Source organism: Bos mutus, chromosome 5 (assembly GCF_027580195.1).
Source record: "Bos mutus isolate GX-2022 chromosome 5, NWIPB_WYAK_1.1, whole genome shotgun sequence".
In the NCBI taxonomy this organism is placed as follows: Eukaryota; Metazoa; Chordata; class Mammalia; order Artiodactyla; family Bovidae; genus Bos; species Bos mutus.
In genome coordinates, this window is record NC_091621.1 from 112176072 (window position 1) to 112194767 (window position 18696).

Sequence of the window (18696 nt, forward strand, 5' to 3'; positions counted from 1 at the left end):
GCAGCTATAAATCATGCCACCTGACAGACAGCGAGGGGTCAGGAACGGGAGGGGCACGTGCAGAGGGGCAGGAAATCGAGGTTGATTTATTTGCATTGAGACGATTCAGGAGGGATCAGAAAGATTTATAAATTCCCCGCGGCATCACAGAAGGCGGCAGTCTGACAACAGGAACGGCAAGCGAGATGTGATGCTCGAAACAAGGGGAAGAGAGGGTCTTATCAAATTCTGTGAAGAATCTGCCTACATCTGGAACTGATGACAAAAGAGACGGAACAGATGGAAGGAAGGAGCCTGGGAGGAATTCAGATTTCCCTGTGTCTCCCAGCCTCTGGACTTCACCGAACTCCAGGCAGGCAGAACTCATCAAAATAGGATCCATTTCTTTGCAGGATACGAAAAAGGCTTCAGGGGGATAGTGAGTAACCAGGATTTTTTTTTCAAACTTTAAAATGCAATATTTATTACTTTCATAAGATAAGCAAATATCTATAGACAGTTTTAAACAATCCTTACATATGTGTTTCCTTATGCTTTACAACTGCTTCTTTTAAAACTGTCCCTAATGTCAGCAGTTAGCAGATAATACAGCTACAGGTAAATACACTGACTTGTCAAAAATTGGAAAATATAGACTTTAGACCTCAAAATCAATTTTATCTATCCATCCAACATTACAGATGAGGAAGATAAGACCCAGAGAGGTTAACTGAGGAAGCTTGTGACTTGATTTAAGAAAACCAAAAGAATAAATTTGTGTCCAACACTTAGATATCAAGAGATTTATAAGTGAAGAGATTTATAAGTGAAGTACAGGCGTGTTATCTACTTACTCTTTATAAGTCAAAGAGTAGAGACTTGCAGTTATTAAATCCTGGGGCTGTGATGTACAGCATGGTGGTAACAATTAACAACACTGCACTGCATATTTGAAAGCCGCTGAGAGTCAAGATCTTAAAAGTTGTCATCACAAGAAAAAAAAAAATGTAGTGATAGATGTACACTGACCACAATACACACATAGATACAATTATGTTGCACACTGAAAACTAATATGATGCTGTATGTCGATTACATCTCGGTTTTTAAAAAAGAGCTTCACATACGTGGATTCTTGGTGTTGGGGGAATGGGTGCTTGTGTAACAGGGGGCTCATGTCTTGCACGGCCATAATGCGTTGGAAGTAGATGATCTTATTTGAAAAACAGAAACACAGGAACAGATGCAGAGAACAAACGTGGGGACACCAAGAGGGGAGGTGGGGTGTGTGTGTGGGGGGATGAATTTGGAGATTGGGATTGACACAAATACACTACTATACACAAAACAGATAACCAATAATGAGAACCTACTCTACAGCACAGGGAACTCCACTCAGTGCTCCTTGGTGACATGAATGGGAAGGAAATACAAAAGAGAGGAGATACACGGATATACATAGCTGATTCACTTTGTTGTACAGCAGAAACGAACACAAACTGTATAAAGCAAATGTACTCCAATAAAAAACAAAGTGCCTGCCTCCTGGACAGCTTTTGCCCAAGAAGGGACAAATGTGTGAGTGAAAATAAGCAAAGGCTGGCTTTCCTAAAGGTAAGGAGCTGATTCCATGGCTAGGAAATTCCAAACTACAAAGATGAGTCTTGAAGTCAAGATTAAAGCAGAGATTAAGCTGAGGAAGTAGGAGGCAATTCCAGCGGGGAGGATGGGGAACGGAAAACGCTTTGCATCCAGTTCCTTTCAAATAAATCTGGATGCCGTTGGCAGGAAACATGGAGCTGATCCTAATGTTTGTGGTGGTTTAGAGGAAAAAGTATGTACACTGAAGACTTAATATGTAAGAATCTAGGACTGAACGGAGGCAGGATAATTAAAACGAGATGAGCACGTTTATCTGACCAAGTCAGTACAGGCAGTTGAGTCATAAAACAGGCACTGACCAGTAATTGTCTATTCTGTCAACTTCTGGATGCAGTATATCCTAACCGGACGGGTTTCACTCGCCACAGAGGGGATAAGGGCCCACAGGACAGCTGGGAGGGTGGCTGTCCCCTCGTGGACACAGCAGGTACATGACAGGCCAGGGCTGCACACAGAGGAGGGTCCTCTGGCCATGCCGGACCCCATGCGTCCTCCGAGGAATGACCGCCCTGGCCAAGCACCTGACTTCGGCGACATGTGGGGAGTGGATACACGGACGGTCCCAAGGCTGGCCTCGTCATCAGGGGCCGGCGCTCAGCGAGAGGGACACGTGTCCGGAGCGGCTGCTACAGTACTCAAGCTACCTCTGCACTTGCTGCTTGCTTGCTTTCTTTCTCACTGACATTGTAGCTTTAACTGTTTCTGTTCTCTTCATAGAACAAAAAGTCATTTTATTGCTCTCCCTTCAACATTTGAGGTCACTTAAAAAAATTACTTAATTTTAATTGGAGGATGATTTCTTTACAATACTGTGGTGGTTTTGACATATATTGACATGAATCACCCACAGGTGCACGTGTGTCCCCCCATCTTGAATCTTCCTCCCACCTCCCTCCCCATCCCATCCCTCTGGGTTGACCGAGAGCACTGACTTTGAGCGCCCTGCTTCATGCATCGAACTCACACTGGTCATCTATTTCACATATGGTAATATACATGTTTCAATGATATTCTCTCAAATCATCCCACCCTCCCCTTCTCCCACAGAGTCCAAAAGCTTGTTCTTTACATCTATGTCTCTTTTGCTGTCTTGCATATAGGTTTGTGGTTACCATCTTTCTAAATTCCATATATATGCATTAATATACTATATTGGTACTTCTCTTTCTGACTTACTTCACTCTGTATAACAGGCTCCAGTTTTCTCCATAGAGGTCACTTTTAAAAAAAAAATTATTTATTAATTGGCCCCGCAGCATGTGGGATCTTAGTTCCCGAACCAGGGGTGGAACCTGTGTTCCCTGCATCGGAAGGTGGATTCTAAACCACTGGACCACCAGGGAAGTCCCTAGATGTCCCTTTTAAGCTAGTTTAACACTCAGATGAATGGGCTTTCCCAGCTGCTCCAGAGCTCGTGGCCAGGGCCCAACACTGGGGACAACAGGGCGCTCAGTAGGTTGCATCCGAGAGAGCCCGCTCAGGGGCACCGCTGTCCGCTAGGTCTGCCCTGGGCACACACCTCCTCTGGCCTGAGACTGGTGTGTGGGTGATGCTGAGCCTGGCAGAAGGAATCTTGACGTCACGGGGAGCGAACAGTCACGCATGAGGGCCCTGTGCTCAGAGAGTTCAGCCCTAAGTCCTGGCGTCTTCAGTCCCGAGGATGGGGGGTGAGTGAGGGAAGGGAGACAAGCACATACGCAGGGATCAGACCTGCTGATGTGACGATGAGCAAGGTCCTGAACACAGAGGAAAAGGGAGACAGGCCTGGCAAGGACACACCTGTCTGCCTCTTGGGGGCGGAGGCAGCAGGAGACGAGCAGGCTCTGCTGTGATGTCTCATCTGCTTTCTGAGGTTACTGTGGTCTTCCCTAGAGCTGAGCAGAACCTGGAATCGCACAGCACGTATTTCTCCACGTCTCGGTGTTTCCAAACCATGCCTCCTCTGTCACGTGTTCCTGTCCAGGGCTGAGCAGTGTCTCACGCAGGAAGACACTGCTATCTGCTGCTCACTCACTGCCCAGGTGGCCAGCCCGCAATGACCCTGACGCTGTAGGGCAGGTGGACGTGGTCACCAGGATGAGGGGAGTGGCGGTGGCCCCACTGAGACAGGTTCTAACGTACTGACTGCTCTCTCCCCTCCCTGATCGCTTGCCTAAGGGGGAGCCAGCCCCACATACTGAGCCACCCCACAGAGAAGCCCAAATGGAGCAGAGCCCAGGGCCGTGGGAGTAACTCTGGGAGGAAGCCCTGTGGCTCCAACCACAGGCCAGATAAGTGCAGGCCTCACCAAGAGCTGGACTGCGCGCTCACAGGGGTCTCAGGTGAGAACAGCCAGCCTGGGCCGGTATCCTGGGCCTGCATGGCAGCTGTCGGAGCCCTCAGCTCTGCCCGATGAAGCCACAAGTTGGGGGGGCACTGTGAAGCTGGCCCATGTGTCACAGCAGCTCTCTGGGACGGGTCACCTGGTAACTAGGTGGTGGGCACAAGTTGGTAACGGATGGTTACTTAATGCATGACTCACTGAATTCAGATGCTTTTCCATGCTGGACCTATTGAAAATACTTGGGGCAACAGTAAAGTACCCCTTTTCCATTGAGAACTTGAGAGATCAGGGAAATTAAGCAGCCTGGTAATGCTCAACACATAAGACACACACAACGTAACAGAAAACTAGAAAGGATGCTTATGGAAACACCCGACTGAAGAGGACACGGTCTCCAACTTCTGGAAGCGCCCTGTGGGCGGCCGGAGGGGAGGGATGCAAGGAAGGAGAGTGAAAACCATGGTGAAAAGACTGCAGGGACAGAAGGTGATGTCTGGCCTGGGACAGCAGACCAGAAAGCCAGAGACCCGAGCAGGCTTGGGCATCAGCTCGCTTCCCCCGGGGGAGACACCTTTCTGCAGGACACGCACCGGGACACCTCAGCTTACCATGCAGTTGTGTGGGACTCACTGCTCGTCTGGAGATCTTGGTTCTCTCTGGAGACACTAACTGATCTCCACTAGCTGTCCCCTGATGAAATGGGTTGGGGGTGTGGTGCGGCAGGGGTGAATAATATATAGACATACAGATACAGGGTAGCTCACTTGAGTTTTCTGCAGCCTTTGCAGAAGTACAGGCGTGTTATCTACCACCCCTCAGACTCCTCAGTCAGCTGAGCAGGCTCATTCATTTGAAATTCTTCTACTGAGTGTAACAGAAACTGATCATTTGTTCAGAAAATATGACATAAGGACCAATTAGAATTAATCATGGCTGTTAAAATGAGACAGAATGAGCAATGTGGGACTGCATGACAAAGTGATATTTTCTTTGCTCAGTTTTCTCGTGTACTATGAAAGAAGTCTTTTTTTTTGGTCAAACTAGGTGATCTGAAAATGCTTATGTGGCAGAATTCTTAGAAATGCTGAATAAAATAGGTGAACCTTCCACAAAGGGGAAGCTTTCCTGACCCTGCGTCACCAGCACCCAGAAGAGGGTAGAAGTTCACAGTGACTCCGTCTCTTAAGGGGATGATGGTTCAGGGGTCCCAGTGCTTAGTGGGTATTACCTACATAAAAGTGAAAGTTGCTCAGTCGTGTCCGACTCTTTGCTACCCCATGGACTATACAGTCCATGGAATTCTCCAGACTAGAATACTGGAGTGGGTAGCTTTTCCCTTCTCCAGGGGATCTTTCCAACCCAGGGATTGAACCCAGATCTCCCGCATTGCAGGCGGATTCTTTATCAGCTGAGCCACAGGTATTACCTACATAAGCTGCAAATATTTTTGTTCATGAGCACTGGGTTGTTTTTGCTGGTCACCCTTCCATCTTGCAGAAGGGGACATCTTCTGGTGTTTTTCTCAGCAAAATCAGTCACACAAATAAAGTCTATTTATAAGCAATTTTACTGTCTACAAACAGAGAAAATTTCCTTATTGCATAAATACTGATTTCTGCTAATTCAAACGTTAAATATTACGCTATCAACTGATGACTGATCCTCTAGAAGTAGAAAAGAAGAAATTCCTTAACTTGAAAAACTCCTTTCTACTCCAGTCACTTCAGGCAGAAGAGCAATCGTGGGCAGCCGAAGTGTACAGGAAGAGTGAGAGAGGGGGAGGACATGAGGAAGTGGGAGTGGACCCTGCGAGCGGCACAGGACTGGCCACTGAAGTGGGCGCAGCACAGATAAAGAGGATTTCAACAGTCAGCTTTCTCATTACTTTCAAAGGGGAAAACATTTTCCCCCAGTTTAAAAGCTGTGGTAAAGTATACATAAAATTTACCATTTTAACCCTGTTTAACTGTATAGTTATGTCTGTTAGGTGTATTTATATTGTTGTGCAACCATCATCAAAGAGGAGATTTCTAGCTTTTATTTTCACAAATGAATGGGCTCACACAAGTATTCAGCATTAAATTTGGGGAAGGTTTTGGGTGGAAGAAAAAAGGGCAAAACGTTTCTCTCACTGTCAGAGCTTACCCAGCCTTGAAGAACAGGAAATTAGTTAAATGAAAATATACTTAGTGCCTTCTACAGAGAGTGTCTGATGGGATGTAAAAAACCAACCTTCTCACCAGTCGGTGGTAAGAGCACACCAGCTCCACTCCACTGCCGCCTGCCCTGACACGTGGCCTCTGGACCTGGAGGCACCTCTCAGGACTCTGACAGCCCTTGAAGATACCCCCCAGCACTTGCCAAGGCCACATAGCGGTCAGTGCTATGGACCCCTGGGGCCTGACCCAGAGAGATGTGCAGAAATAAATAAAACCATCAACAACCAAAAACACTTTTTTCAATTCAAGTGGGCAGAACTGCACTAATTTCCTCCAGCCACTGTAAAAGTTAAGAAACATTCTCCAAAGATGTGTGACACCTCCTCAACCAGTCCTCTTACCAAGAAGGCTCTGTGCTTCCTGGATGGAGCCAGAGGCTTGAAGGCTGAGGTCTCTGCTCGGGAAGACGAACTGGACATGGGTCAGACGTCTGACCTGCGTGCACAGCTGGCAAGGATGCAGGCGGCCCCCACCCCCCGTCCCCCATCAGTCATACCTGCTGCTTCAGCTGCTGTACCAGCCGATCCTTCTCCCGCTTCAGGGCGGCCACTTCCTCCTGCGTCTTCTTCTTCGAGGACGACAGTTCCAGGAGAGCTATGTTGGCATCTTTTTCACTGATGGCGGCCAGAAGGGCTTCCTGCCTGCGCGAGAGAGAACACGCCCAGACTTCAGCCCTCACAGCCATCCTCTCGGGTTACTACCACCATTACCCCATTTATGGGGGTTGAAGCTAGGTCTCAGAGTACACAGCTGAACTTGGGGTTCAGTTCACACCTGAACTTGGGGTCTGGGCAGAAATCCCATTCAGGTCCTCTCGACTCTAAATGTTTTTATCAGGTCATTACACTGACATCTGAATAGAGAGTTCTTTAGATCCAGTTACAGTTAAACTTGGAAAAGTAAACAAAGGTAATTACTTTTTTTTTTTTAGGTAAGAACTATTCTGTCATTTACAAGTTTTACTGATTTGACTCATCCTTTTGATAAGTACTCTGTGGCTTCCAGAGAAACCAGGTACCACTAAAACTGAACACATTTTTATGTACATAATGTATAACAAATAGCAAACTTAGTAAACAGGATTTAGGAAACCAGCCAGCGATTCCTGGGGCATCTATGGATCTCAATACAAAGACGTTTCCAGTCAGGGCTGTATTTTTCATGCCTGTTCTCAAGGCGAGAACACTGAAGAGTACATCAAGGCTGTATACTGTTACCCTGCTTATTGAACTTCTGTGCAGAGTACATCATGTGAAATGCTGGGCTGGATGAATCACAAGCTGGAATCAAGACTGCTGGGAAAAATACCAACAACCTTTGATATGCAGATGATACCACCCTTACGAAAGAAAGCAAAGAGGAACTGAAGAGTCTCTTGATGAGGGTCAAAGAGGAGAGTGAAAAAGCTGGCTTAAAACTCAATATTCAAAAAATGAAGATCATGGCATCTGGTCCCATCACTTCATGGCATAAAGATGGGGAAACAATAGAAGCAGTGACCGATTTTATGTTCTTGGGCTCCAAAAATCACTGTAGGTGGTGACTGCAGCCATGAAATTAAAAGATGCTTGTTCCTTGGAAGGAAAGCTATGACAAATCTAGACAGCATATTAAAGAGCAAAGACATCACTTTGCCTACAAAAGTCTGTCTAGTCAAAACTATAGTTTTTACAGTAGTCAAGTACGGATGTGAGAGGTGGACCATAAAGAAGGCTGAGTGCCAAAGAATTGATGCTTTTGAGCTGTGGTGCTGGAGCAGACCCTTGGGAGTCCCTTGGACAGCAAGGAGATCAAACCAGTCAATCCTAAAGGAAATCAACCCTGAACATTCATTGGAAGGACTGATGCTAAAGCTCCAATACTTTGGTCACTTGATGCAAAGAGCCAACTCACTGAAAAAGACCATATGCTGGGGAAGATTGAGGGCAGGAGGAGAAAGGGACAACAGAGGATGAGATGGTTGGATGGCATCATCGACTCAATGGACATGAGTTTGAGCAAACTCTGGGAGATAGCGAAGGGCAGGGAAGCCTGGTATGCTGCAGTCCATGGGGTCACAAAAAGTCAGATATGACTTAATGATTGAACAACAACAACTGGGCTTTATTTGGCAATGATCTGCACACTTTGAGACAACGACTTAAACTCTACCGATTCCAAGTGGTTTAGCTAACAACTATTTTTGGTTCATATCCAGAAGGAAAAAGTGGGATTTTAGGGTGGGGTGGGATGTTGAACTAAGAAATTTACAAAATAATCAGAAGGAAGCTGGTGAACAATTAGTCTCATAGTCCAAATGCATTCCTTTGGAGCTCATCTTTTACGGAACAAGTCATCTGGAAGAAGACAGCTTTGATTTACAGGAACTATATAAGTGGCCTGAGCTTTTGACCCGAGGAAGTGCTGAATCTGAGAAGGCACTGCCCAAGTTTAACCTTGCTTCTGTCTCTTGTTAAGATAATTAGGCTTCAATAGCAGTCATATGGAAGAGTTTTAGTTCAGCCACAAACTGGAAGGCTCTCTTTTGAATGTTCTGACAAGGATATTCCGTATTTGGATGGGGAGGTCTGGGGAGCTCTGAACAAGCGGTGCTAACAAATCGAAGATGTAGGTCAGTTTACATCACGGAAATGAAGATTTGTTTAATGAGTCTTGCTGTTGGAAGGGAAGATTCACTGACCCCAGGATAACTTTCCACTGTCCCCACTTTCTGTGACTCTAAGAAATGGCAGATGGCTTATCCCATGAAGCTCTAGTCGACACCAAAGGGATAACGACAGTCTAAATATATCCACTGACCACTTGAAAAAAATATGTTAAGTGGTGAAATGAGCTTAAAGGTGAAGGAGTTCAAGATGGTCTCACTCTGCGGTTTCCTGCTGATTGCTGTCATCTGTTCCCTTTCGGGGAGCGTGGAGACTGACAAGCTGGAATGAGAAATGCACTTTTTCAAGAAGGGGGCTGCGTTTCTGTGCATCCAAGTCAGAATCACACATTTAGCAACAGGCAAGTAACAGAAGATGAGTGAAAGAGAAATTATTCTGTCCAGTTAGACCAAGTCATGAGAACACTTGCTGAATGCCAGACAAAAGGCCACGGGATCTGAGTTCCATTCTGTGCTTAAGGAAATAAGCACGACAATATGAAATACTAATAAGCAGGCTATGTTGTTGAAGCATCTTGCCTGAATTGAAGCATCTTGACTCGTATAAATGGTATGCTTGGCCAGCTAATGTGGTAGAGTTAATCTCTGGGGTAAAATGTCACATTCTCCAAATGCAATATAACAGATGACAACTCAGATTCTAAATTTTAAAATAAAGGATGTGGCATTGGCGTCTGGGCTATTGGAATGGTGCCTCCTTAATAAGATACATGTTTTGTAGACTTTTTCCTTTTTCTATACGATTCTATACGAATTTCTATAAAATTTCTATAGAAATTTTATGTCATTGATGCTATTTACTTCTTATTGAGTGTTGATTATATAGCTCATTGATAATATGTTATGAACTGCACAGAATCAAATTTTCTCTCCCAATACCCAAGGCTCTCACCCTCTAAAAATTCCCTAGCAGATTAATATATCACTGTCCTTTCCATTTTAAAAGTACACTCTGGATATTGATTTCTTACCTGTGTATGTGCCTAAAAAGGGCAATTCATGGTCAAGAGAATAAAAGGTTTTGATCACATATTGTACATATGATGATGTTAACTCTGTAATGTCAGTATCTTTTGTGGGTTTATTAGTTTTGGGGTTTTTCTCTTGCTTTTGGAAGAGGACAGAGATAGTATCAGTCTATCTAAATTTTGGTAAATTTGCAATGGACACCACAGGGGAGAACAACGTCTTGAAAATAATTTGGGGGATGGGCACAAAAAGTAAAGCTGATAAACAGTAATTCATCTAATTTTTGGGGAATAAGAAAAAGTCTTGTTCCCTCAGTAAAAGTGATAGTAAAGACAATATCAGTAGGTAAACTTCCATGGCTAAGCTTTACAGGGAGCATTCAAGTGTCTAAATTAAAATTTTAAGAATACCCTGCATTTCAGAGGAATGGAATTTAGACTGAAAAAAAAAAAAAGAAAAACAGCAAAAAATTTTATTTTAGTAACCATCTATTCTTAATATAATTGCTTTGAAAAACAAGCTACTTTCTGACAACGAAGTCACATCCATTCACTGGAGAAAAATGGAAAGGTACAGAAAAGTATGAAGACGAAAAAAATAACTGAAATGGTTCCTTTCTAATCAGAGTCAATGACTTGTGATATGAAAGTCAGCTATTCAACTACTACTAAGGCTTATTTCAGAGAAAATGAGCCTTGGCGGGGACGGATAATCAACCTCAGCAGCTTTGCTAATTGAAGGCTCTCCACAGAAAAGAGCACTTGCTGGTGCTACAGAAATGAGACACCTTCCGACTTCAGCCCCCATAAGCCGCAGGAGTAACACATAAAACAGACAAGGGAACATACGCAGGCCACAAGCCCAGAGAAGGCAGACAGGAACCAAAACGCTCTTCCACCCAAATTATTCCCCTTGTTCTGTTAGTGGCTTTTCCTCAGTTAAAAAACAAAAACTGAAAAATGTGCACACGAAATCCTTCAAGGTGATTAGTGACCCCCCACTGCATGACCAACAGGCCACCTGACCTGCATAATGAGGAGGCAGTAACAGAAATCCAACTTTAAGTCATTAGTCTGGTCACTCCATCCCTGGGGCTTTAACTACCCGAACAGTTGAACCTGTCCTTTGACCTGTGAACGCTAACAGAATCAAGATGTCTCAACAAGTTCAGCTGTGGCAACTCAGCTTCAAGAAATGGTAAGACCACCTCCTCTGTCCCCTCTCTCTTCCAGCAGATTTCAGAAGCAAAAGGCAAAAACCCATGCAAGTGAGGGTCAAAATCCTCAGGCGATTCCTGCACCTCTGAGGATGACCCATGAGCCCTCTCTCACTAGTGAATGAGAAATAACCGCACTGTCGGAATGACGGTGACTAGTAATTTAAGAGTCCTAGATAAGCCTGTGGGTGTAACATAAACACAAGACAGAAACGGAGTAAGAATGGAGGCATGTTAGAAGGGTTTATTTTTCCCTCTTCCTCCAACTGGGTATTTCAAATGGCCTGATTACATCATCATGTTTCATAAATTCCATAATCCAGAAAACCCCCAGAGAGCAAGCGGATGAAGCAACGACTAGACTGGTGGCTCTGGATGGACCACTGACAAGGATGTGCAGGCAGAGCCGAATCTACCCCAATAAGATAAATCTGAAGTCCTGGTTCTCTCACAAAGGCCCCCTTTACTCGAATTTAACCAATTAACTATCCAGAGTGAAATCCTCGCTCTTCATTTCACTTGGTGAGCAGGTCCCTTCAGCCTCCCTTGATGGAGGTCTCGAGGAGCATGGCGGAGACACCAGCTGCAACAGCTCAGTGAGCCTGGCTGGAGTGCTTTGATCTTCCAAACTCTGGTTCCCGAGCGTCTTCTGTTCTCTCCAGCCACCTTTGCTAAGATACCCAGAACTACCAGAAATGTAAATGTCAACACCGAGTCACATTTTTCAGCCATTATGACGAATCTCTCATTCAATGTTAACTGAATCACCACACTCTGAGGCCCACAGACTGGCAACACTGAAACGATCTGACTTCCTCTTTGTTCCCCAGAACCAATACCCAAGTTTGGCTGGATCCTCCTTTTCAATAGTTTTTAACGAGCCCACTGCTGTGTACCTGGCATGCTCACTACTGTGGTCCCACCTGCCTTTTATCACCGGCCTGCGAGATTCTTAAAACGCCTGCTTTGACTTCACCCCCTTCTCACTGTCCCACCTCATCAGGTTTTTTTACTTCACATCAAACACCTGGGCCTAATACCGGACCAGCAACGATTTTCAACCCACTTTTTCATGAGTGTCCGCCAAGGACCATGCATTTCCACGTGGGGTCATGCTCCACCTGACAGGCCTGGGCTCTCTCCTGGGCTGCTGATTTCTCTCTGTCCTGCACGCCCCTCCAGGGCATTCACAGTTCAGGTGAAGGGGCAGCTGCACTGTGGGTGTCCTTCAACCCTTCTCCATGTACAGGGTCTTTAAAGTTTCCTTTTAACGTTTCTACGAGTTTATTGGTCTCTGCATTTATTTGGCTTGCTAATTTTTTGTACTTTTTTTAAGATTAAGTCTGTCCTTTTAGGGCATCCCTGGTGGCTCAGTGGGTAAAGCATCTGCCTGCAATGTGGGAGACCCAGGTTCGATCCCCGGGTTGGGAAGATCCCCTGGAGAAGGGAATGGCAACCCACTCTAGTACTCTTACCTGGAAAACTCCATGGACGGGGGAGCCTGGTGGGCTACAGTCCATGGAATCACAAAGAACTGCACACGACTGAGCAACTTCACTTCTTTTAACTGTGAGATTTCAGTACAACGAATGAGATGAAACAAAAGTGCTAAGTGCCAATAAATCGTATGGGCTGTTAAGTACTGAAGTAGGTAATACCCCAGACAGAAAACTGCCTTGGGCTGAAGACATGGGAATTGAGTGGGCCTATTTTGGCAGAGATAATAATAAAGACAGAGAAAGTGACATCGATAGAAGTAGTCACGTGAGGACACACTACATGACTGGATGAGTGGGTTTCCACAAGGAAGGACAGACTGAGGGGGATGCTGAAAAGGTAGCTTTGAACTGGAGCACAGATGGTCTGGGATGGCAGGAAGGAGTAAACACAGGCTGTGAAATTCTCGAGGGTTCTAACCAGAACCCGGCAAACAGAGGGTACTCAAAATGCTGAAGAAGAAATGATCTGATTTTGAATATAATACAGAAGCATCAAGAGTTCCAGAAAAGTAGAGTAAGGTCTAGAGAGGCAGACTCAGAGGCAAGGAGAGAGGAGATGCTTCTGGAAGCAGAAGGGTCAGGAGGCTGTTGCTAGAGATGCGCCAACTCTCACGTTACAAACATGGTTTAAAGGACAAGGAACAGAATGCTGGCTGACTCTGGACTCCTGAGCCAATAGGAGGACTGGGACAAACCACTACACTAGTCAAAGAATATGGGACACAGAATCGGTACTGCATTTCTGCTTTGCCGCTGGAAAGAAACTTGCAAACATCACTGAACATAGACTTTCTTAGGACACTTGGGTCCAGCAGCACATGCTGGGGCCCCGGCTCCCGTGACCTGCTCCTGGCTAGTGGCCAGGCCTCTGCATACACAGCTGTGCTGCCTGTCCCAGGTCTCCACCTCCTGAAACAAGGGGGAGAGACTGATCTCTGCTGAGAGACACACTGGTGAGAGAAGGGGAAGAGACGTTATTCTGGTATAGACGGACTTCAGTATTTCAGAAGTCTCTCAGAAGAATCAAAATTAACACAAAGGCAGAAACTGCTGGTAGGTGGAGCTCAGTAAGATCGCCTAGAGGAGGGCATGGCGACACACTCCAGTGTTCTTGCCTGGAGAATCCCCATTGACAGAGGAGCCTGGCGAGCTACAGTCCATGGGATAGCAAGGAGTCAGACATGACTGAGTGACTAAACTCAGTAAAGGAGACTGACTGAACAATATTCTGTGTAGGAAAGCTGAATTCAGTTTTTCTTCTCACTTTTTTCTGAAAAATAAACATTTTGATATATCCAATCCACCACAGATTACAACAATTTTGGAAAACCCGACTTTTATTGTGATACTGATACTTTGGTTATAGAGCTTTCTGCCTGCTTCTGAAAAGGGCAAAAATTTGATGACTGTATCTCCAATTTGTGTGTGTGTGTGGGCACAAAACCCAGAAACCTGTACCTTTACCATTTGTTTAAATATAAAAATGGTAATCTAATGCACAAAGAAGTAGAAAGCAGATCAGTAAGTGCCTGGGACTGAGGGTTGGAGCTGCCGAATACCTGGAAAGGGACATGAGGACCTTTGGAAGTGGAGTCCAGCTCGACTATGGTGGCAGCTGCACAGTGTACACATTTGTCAAAACTCACCATACTGTACACACGGGCACCATAAATACGGCATAAACTACATTCCATGATTAAGTCGTCCTGCTCCAAAATAAATGTCCTTGATTCCAGCTCTCCTGAGACCAATGAAAGTTTAGTATTACCAGTATCTAAAGATGATCCTTTTAATCCTGTATTTCCTTAAAATATAGCAAATATTATCCAGTTGCTTCCTTCATTAAAATATACCTGTACTTAAACTTCAAGTGAAAGACAAGATCTTCAAAGTATTCATTTTAGGAAGTTATTAATACAGAAAAAGATTTATTCAATAATGCTGCCAAATTTTTACTTAAAACTGGCTGCAAAATCTATTACATTATTCAAGTATTTGGAATTATGGCAAACGTTCTTTTTATTAAACTGCGTTTAAGTTCTGACATCAAATCTGGGCACTGAAGTTAGACAACAAATCAAGATGGTATGTTTTTAGGATCACAGTGAGGTCTAAAAATATGTTTATTTTCAGAGGCACCTTGTAAACGGGCTCTGGAAGCAACCCTCGAGAAAAGAATTACAAATATATTTTTAGCAACGACGGCACCAAGGGAATAAGTGTGAAACTGTCCAGACGACTGTTCTGAGGCTCAGCTGGATCCTCTGTTCCAACATTCTTTTTTGTAAAGCTTATTTATTTATTTTTGGCTGTGCTGGGTCTTCATTCCTGCACGTGGGCTTTTCTCTAGCTGCAGACAGCGGGGACTACCTCTAGTTTCGGCGCACGGGCTTCTCATTGCGGCGGCTTCTCCTGCTGTGGAGCACGGGCTCTAGGGAACATGGGCTTCAGTAGCTGCGGCTCCCGGGCTCTACAGCACAGGCTCCGTAATTGTGCAGCATGGGCTTAGTAGCCCCATGGCATGTGGGAATCTTAGATCCCTGACCAGGGATCAAACTCACGTCCCTTACATTGGTAGGTGGATTCTTAATTAACCAGACCACCAGGAAAGCTCCTAACATTCTTATTAAAAAAAAAAAAAAAAAATTTCTCACTACTTCTTCACGACAGATCAGGATAAATCAATCTCCTCTAAACAATACTGTAGGTACAGTCTAGGTAGAGATGCCCTTCTCTGGGCAGGACATCCAGATTCTTGTTTCTGATATTCTAAGTTTCCTTACTTTTGAATTTTACTTAAAGGAGCTTGTTCCTCGTGTGTAGTTCAACATGTCCGCACCCCCCCAACCCCACCCCACGGCGCTGTGAGCCACTATGGATCATGTGGATGAAGGTGAAACTGCAGGAATGGCAGGGCAACGAGAGGATGATTCTGAACCCCTAATGACTTTACAGAATTACTGTCCCAGTCTGGACTCTCACGTGGAAATGAGACAAAATTCTGTATGTAGTTTGCTCTGTTAATTTTGTTGGAGGAGATGAATGTTATGTCCTAACTATTTTAATTAAGTGTTTCAAATCCACTTAGCGTTTTGTATACATGAGGGATAATCTATGAAAAACTTGCAAATAGTACAACACAAAATATAACTGGAATCTAAAAATTAGAAAAGAAATTAACAGACAAGAATTAGCCTCAGAATACAGCCCTAAAAAAAAAAATAAATAAAAAGGCTAGAGGAGAAGGGAATATCTTGTTAAGATATAACATCTGCTCATTTAATAGGTTGTTTTGCTTACTGATTAGGATGCAACCCCATGGACTATAGCCCACCAGGCTTCTCTGTCCATGGGATTCTCCAAGCAAGAATACTGGAGTGAGTTGTCATTCCCTTCTCCAAGGGGATCTTTACAAACCAGGGATCGAACCCTTGTCTCCGGCATTGCAGGTGGATTCTTTACTGCCTGAGCCACCAGGGTAGCCCCTTTTGATACATTAAGCTGGGAATTTATGGTGAAACATGACACCATGAAGGAAGACAGCACCTTCAGGTGAGAGTCTCAGGCCTGGTTTTCTACACAGATTTTGCTTGTTAGTGAGCTTTCTCTCCGGTCCAGTGTAGACATGATTCCTGAACTCTACCTGATGTTCACCTGTTTCCAGAGAGAATGCATACAAATGAAGAATGTGTTTCACCTGATCTAAAATGAATTGCTGTTCACACCACAACTACGGATGCTCGTCTGAAAAGAAAAACAAGCCTCCACTGACTGACTTTCCTCTAAAGCTGCTGTGCCTTCCTTCTCCCCATCCTGGTCACACTTTTTCAGACTTCAGTACAGTACTGCAGTCCTGATTTCAAGCGGGCAGAACTAAGATCTGTCAGCTCCCACTCCTCCTCTGGAAAACCGTCCCAGAACACCAGGACAACAAAATGCAGAGACAAACCCTACCTTTGATGATACAAGGCTTATGACACACACAAGTACAGCACATACAGAGAAAACAGACATGCAAATTCTCAGCACCTGAAAGTCGACCCAAAGTGCCGGCTGAGAAGGAAGCAGATTTACCTGTAGAACCCAAAAAGACCTCAAAGATGCTCAAGTCCACAGCTGTGGAAAGGTGTATGAGCCAAAGAAGTATACTGGGCTTGCTTTACAAACAGTGGTTCTCAAACATAACAGAAATGACTACCGACGGAAGGCTGTTCCATGCTCCTGACCTGCGGGATCTGAATCTCAGGGGATGGCTTTCTAGACTTTCGAGACTCTTTCAAGAAAGTACTTGAGACACACTATTTATACAAAGAACTGACTTAAAAGACCAACAGTAGATCCACACTCTTGCCAAGACTGCGTTTTTAATATGTGTATTTGCTTTTCCAAATTCACTAAGTACATCAAAACCTTTCAATTCCATTGTAAAACCAATCAGCTATTTTAAACTCTAAAATTCTGATGACACTGTAGATCCTCGTAAAATGGACCATCACTGCACTTGAAAATATCGTGGACTCCTGTGGTGTGGCTCTAGCCAACAGATGGTCTGGAAGGCAAGCATCTTATAATGTATTTACAGGCAAATTTCCTCCTTGCCATTTTGATGGCAAGGGCCATCACAAGACAGGTGAACTTGAGGATCTTCTGCTTTCTAAATCTCTGCCTTTAAAAATAGCTGGCAAGCCCAGGGATTTTTTTGTTGGGGATTTACTCAAATCCTACCAAAATCCCTAGTGAATTATGTCTTAAAGCCAATGATTTGTGTTGGAAATCTGGGGTTGGGGGGTAAAAACAGCTTAGCATGAGCCTCAAGAGATGAAGTTAAGTAGTGGGCTCACAGTAACATCTGGGGAAGATGTGTACAAAAAGATTTATATGGCCTTTTCTTTCATTTTGTCTTTACTATTTCATAATAGTATGTCCTTTAGGCCTGCCTATGTTTGATGGTATAATGCGAACAGAACATTCCAGAACATGAACCTCCCTTATAAAGATCCAGTCCCTTCAAAATAACGGTCTGCTGGTTATCGTCACATTCTTACTTTGGGTTGGATCATTTACTGTGTCTTCTTTTCTTAGGAAGTTTCTGCTTCCAAAGGAAAATAAAGTCTTCTTACACTGTGCCTCAGAACTCAAACACCAGAACCCTTCCGTTTATTTAGATGTCTGTTTTAAGAATCACTGAATGCTTTAAGCAATTAATCCCTGCACTTTGTCACTGTCCCCCTGTTTACTTAACCTTTTCCAGTTGGAGATGGATAACATGTCCATGCCAGCTGTCCACACGGTGCTACCGTGGGGCTGCCTGCCTTGCCTCTAGCTCACACGGCACTCCAATCTGTCTGCTGGGACACTGGCTAGAAGAATGCCAGTGTACGTGGCACTCACTCTCCATCTCGGGCACAATGGAGAGCTAAGTGGGCCTCAATTTCATAAAGCAGCAGACATTACACAGAACATCTCATGTCTGAATTTGTGGTACACTGTCTGAAAAAAAAAGAAGAGTAGGAAGAGTTCCAGGGAGTAAACATCCCAGATACTCTTCAAGCTGCCTGCGAAACCTTGAGAGCTCTAGGGACACATGTGCGTGACTGCTGGGGTGTGGGGTTGGGGGTGGGTGGTGGTGCTGGAGATGCTGGGGCTTCAGAAATGCTGAAGATCACCAAGGCATTTGTTGACCAAAACAGATGAAGACAAACTCTGCAGTTTGTTCCCTTCCTGTATTAATGATTCAACAATTCCATCACTCATCTGCTATCAATTGGTTGGTGAAGATCGTAAGACCAACTCCTCTTCTACATGGGTTTGGAACGAAACATCTGGTGGGGAAATTCCATGGGAGAAGAAAAGGCAAATGGGTTGCTTGCATTTCGCAGATGAGTCGTCACTCCCATCAGCTAGAATCCCGTCTTCTCTGCATTCTCCCTCATGTTCCAGCCGCTTGTCAAGTGCCAGACACAAGTCAGGAAGTGGCTCCCCACACCCACCCTTCTGCTTTGTACATATATAAGGTGTATGTGGTGATGGAAGGCACTGAAGGAGGGGGAGACGTAGAATCTTCTGATCAATTTTTTAAATTTTGATGTTTTCCGGCAATAGCAGTGGTACTGTTTTTAATGTTGGAAATACATTTGAAACTAATAAAGCAATAACTATCACTG

At 44.6% G+C, this 18696-nt stretch overlaps 1 protein-coding gene across 10 annotated transcripts in view; it reads right to left on the bottom strand.

Moving 5' to 3' along the window:
• The window catches only part of ERC1 (ELKS/RAB6-interacting/CAST family member 1), a 270866-nt gene that overhangs the window by 57930 nt on the left and 194240 nt on the right, over positions 1-18696 (bottom strand). For all 10 annotated transcript variants that reach the window (XM_070371714.1, XM_070371712.1, XM_070371717.1 and 7 more), the window contains one exon: positions 6680-6824. In XM_070371714.1, the coding sequence (XP_070227815.1) occupies positions 6680-6824 (145 nt within the window). The remainder of the gene's footprint in view (positions 1-6679; positions 6825-18696) is intronic.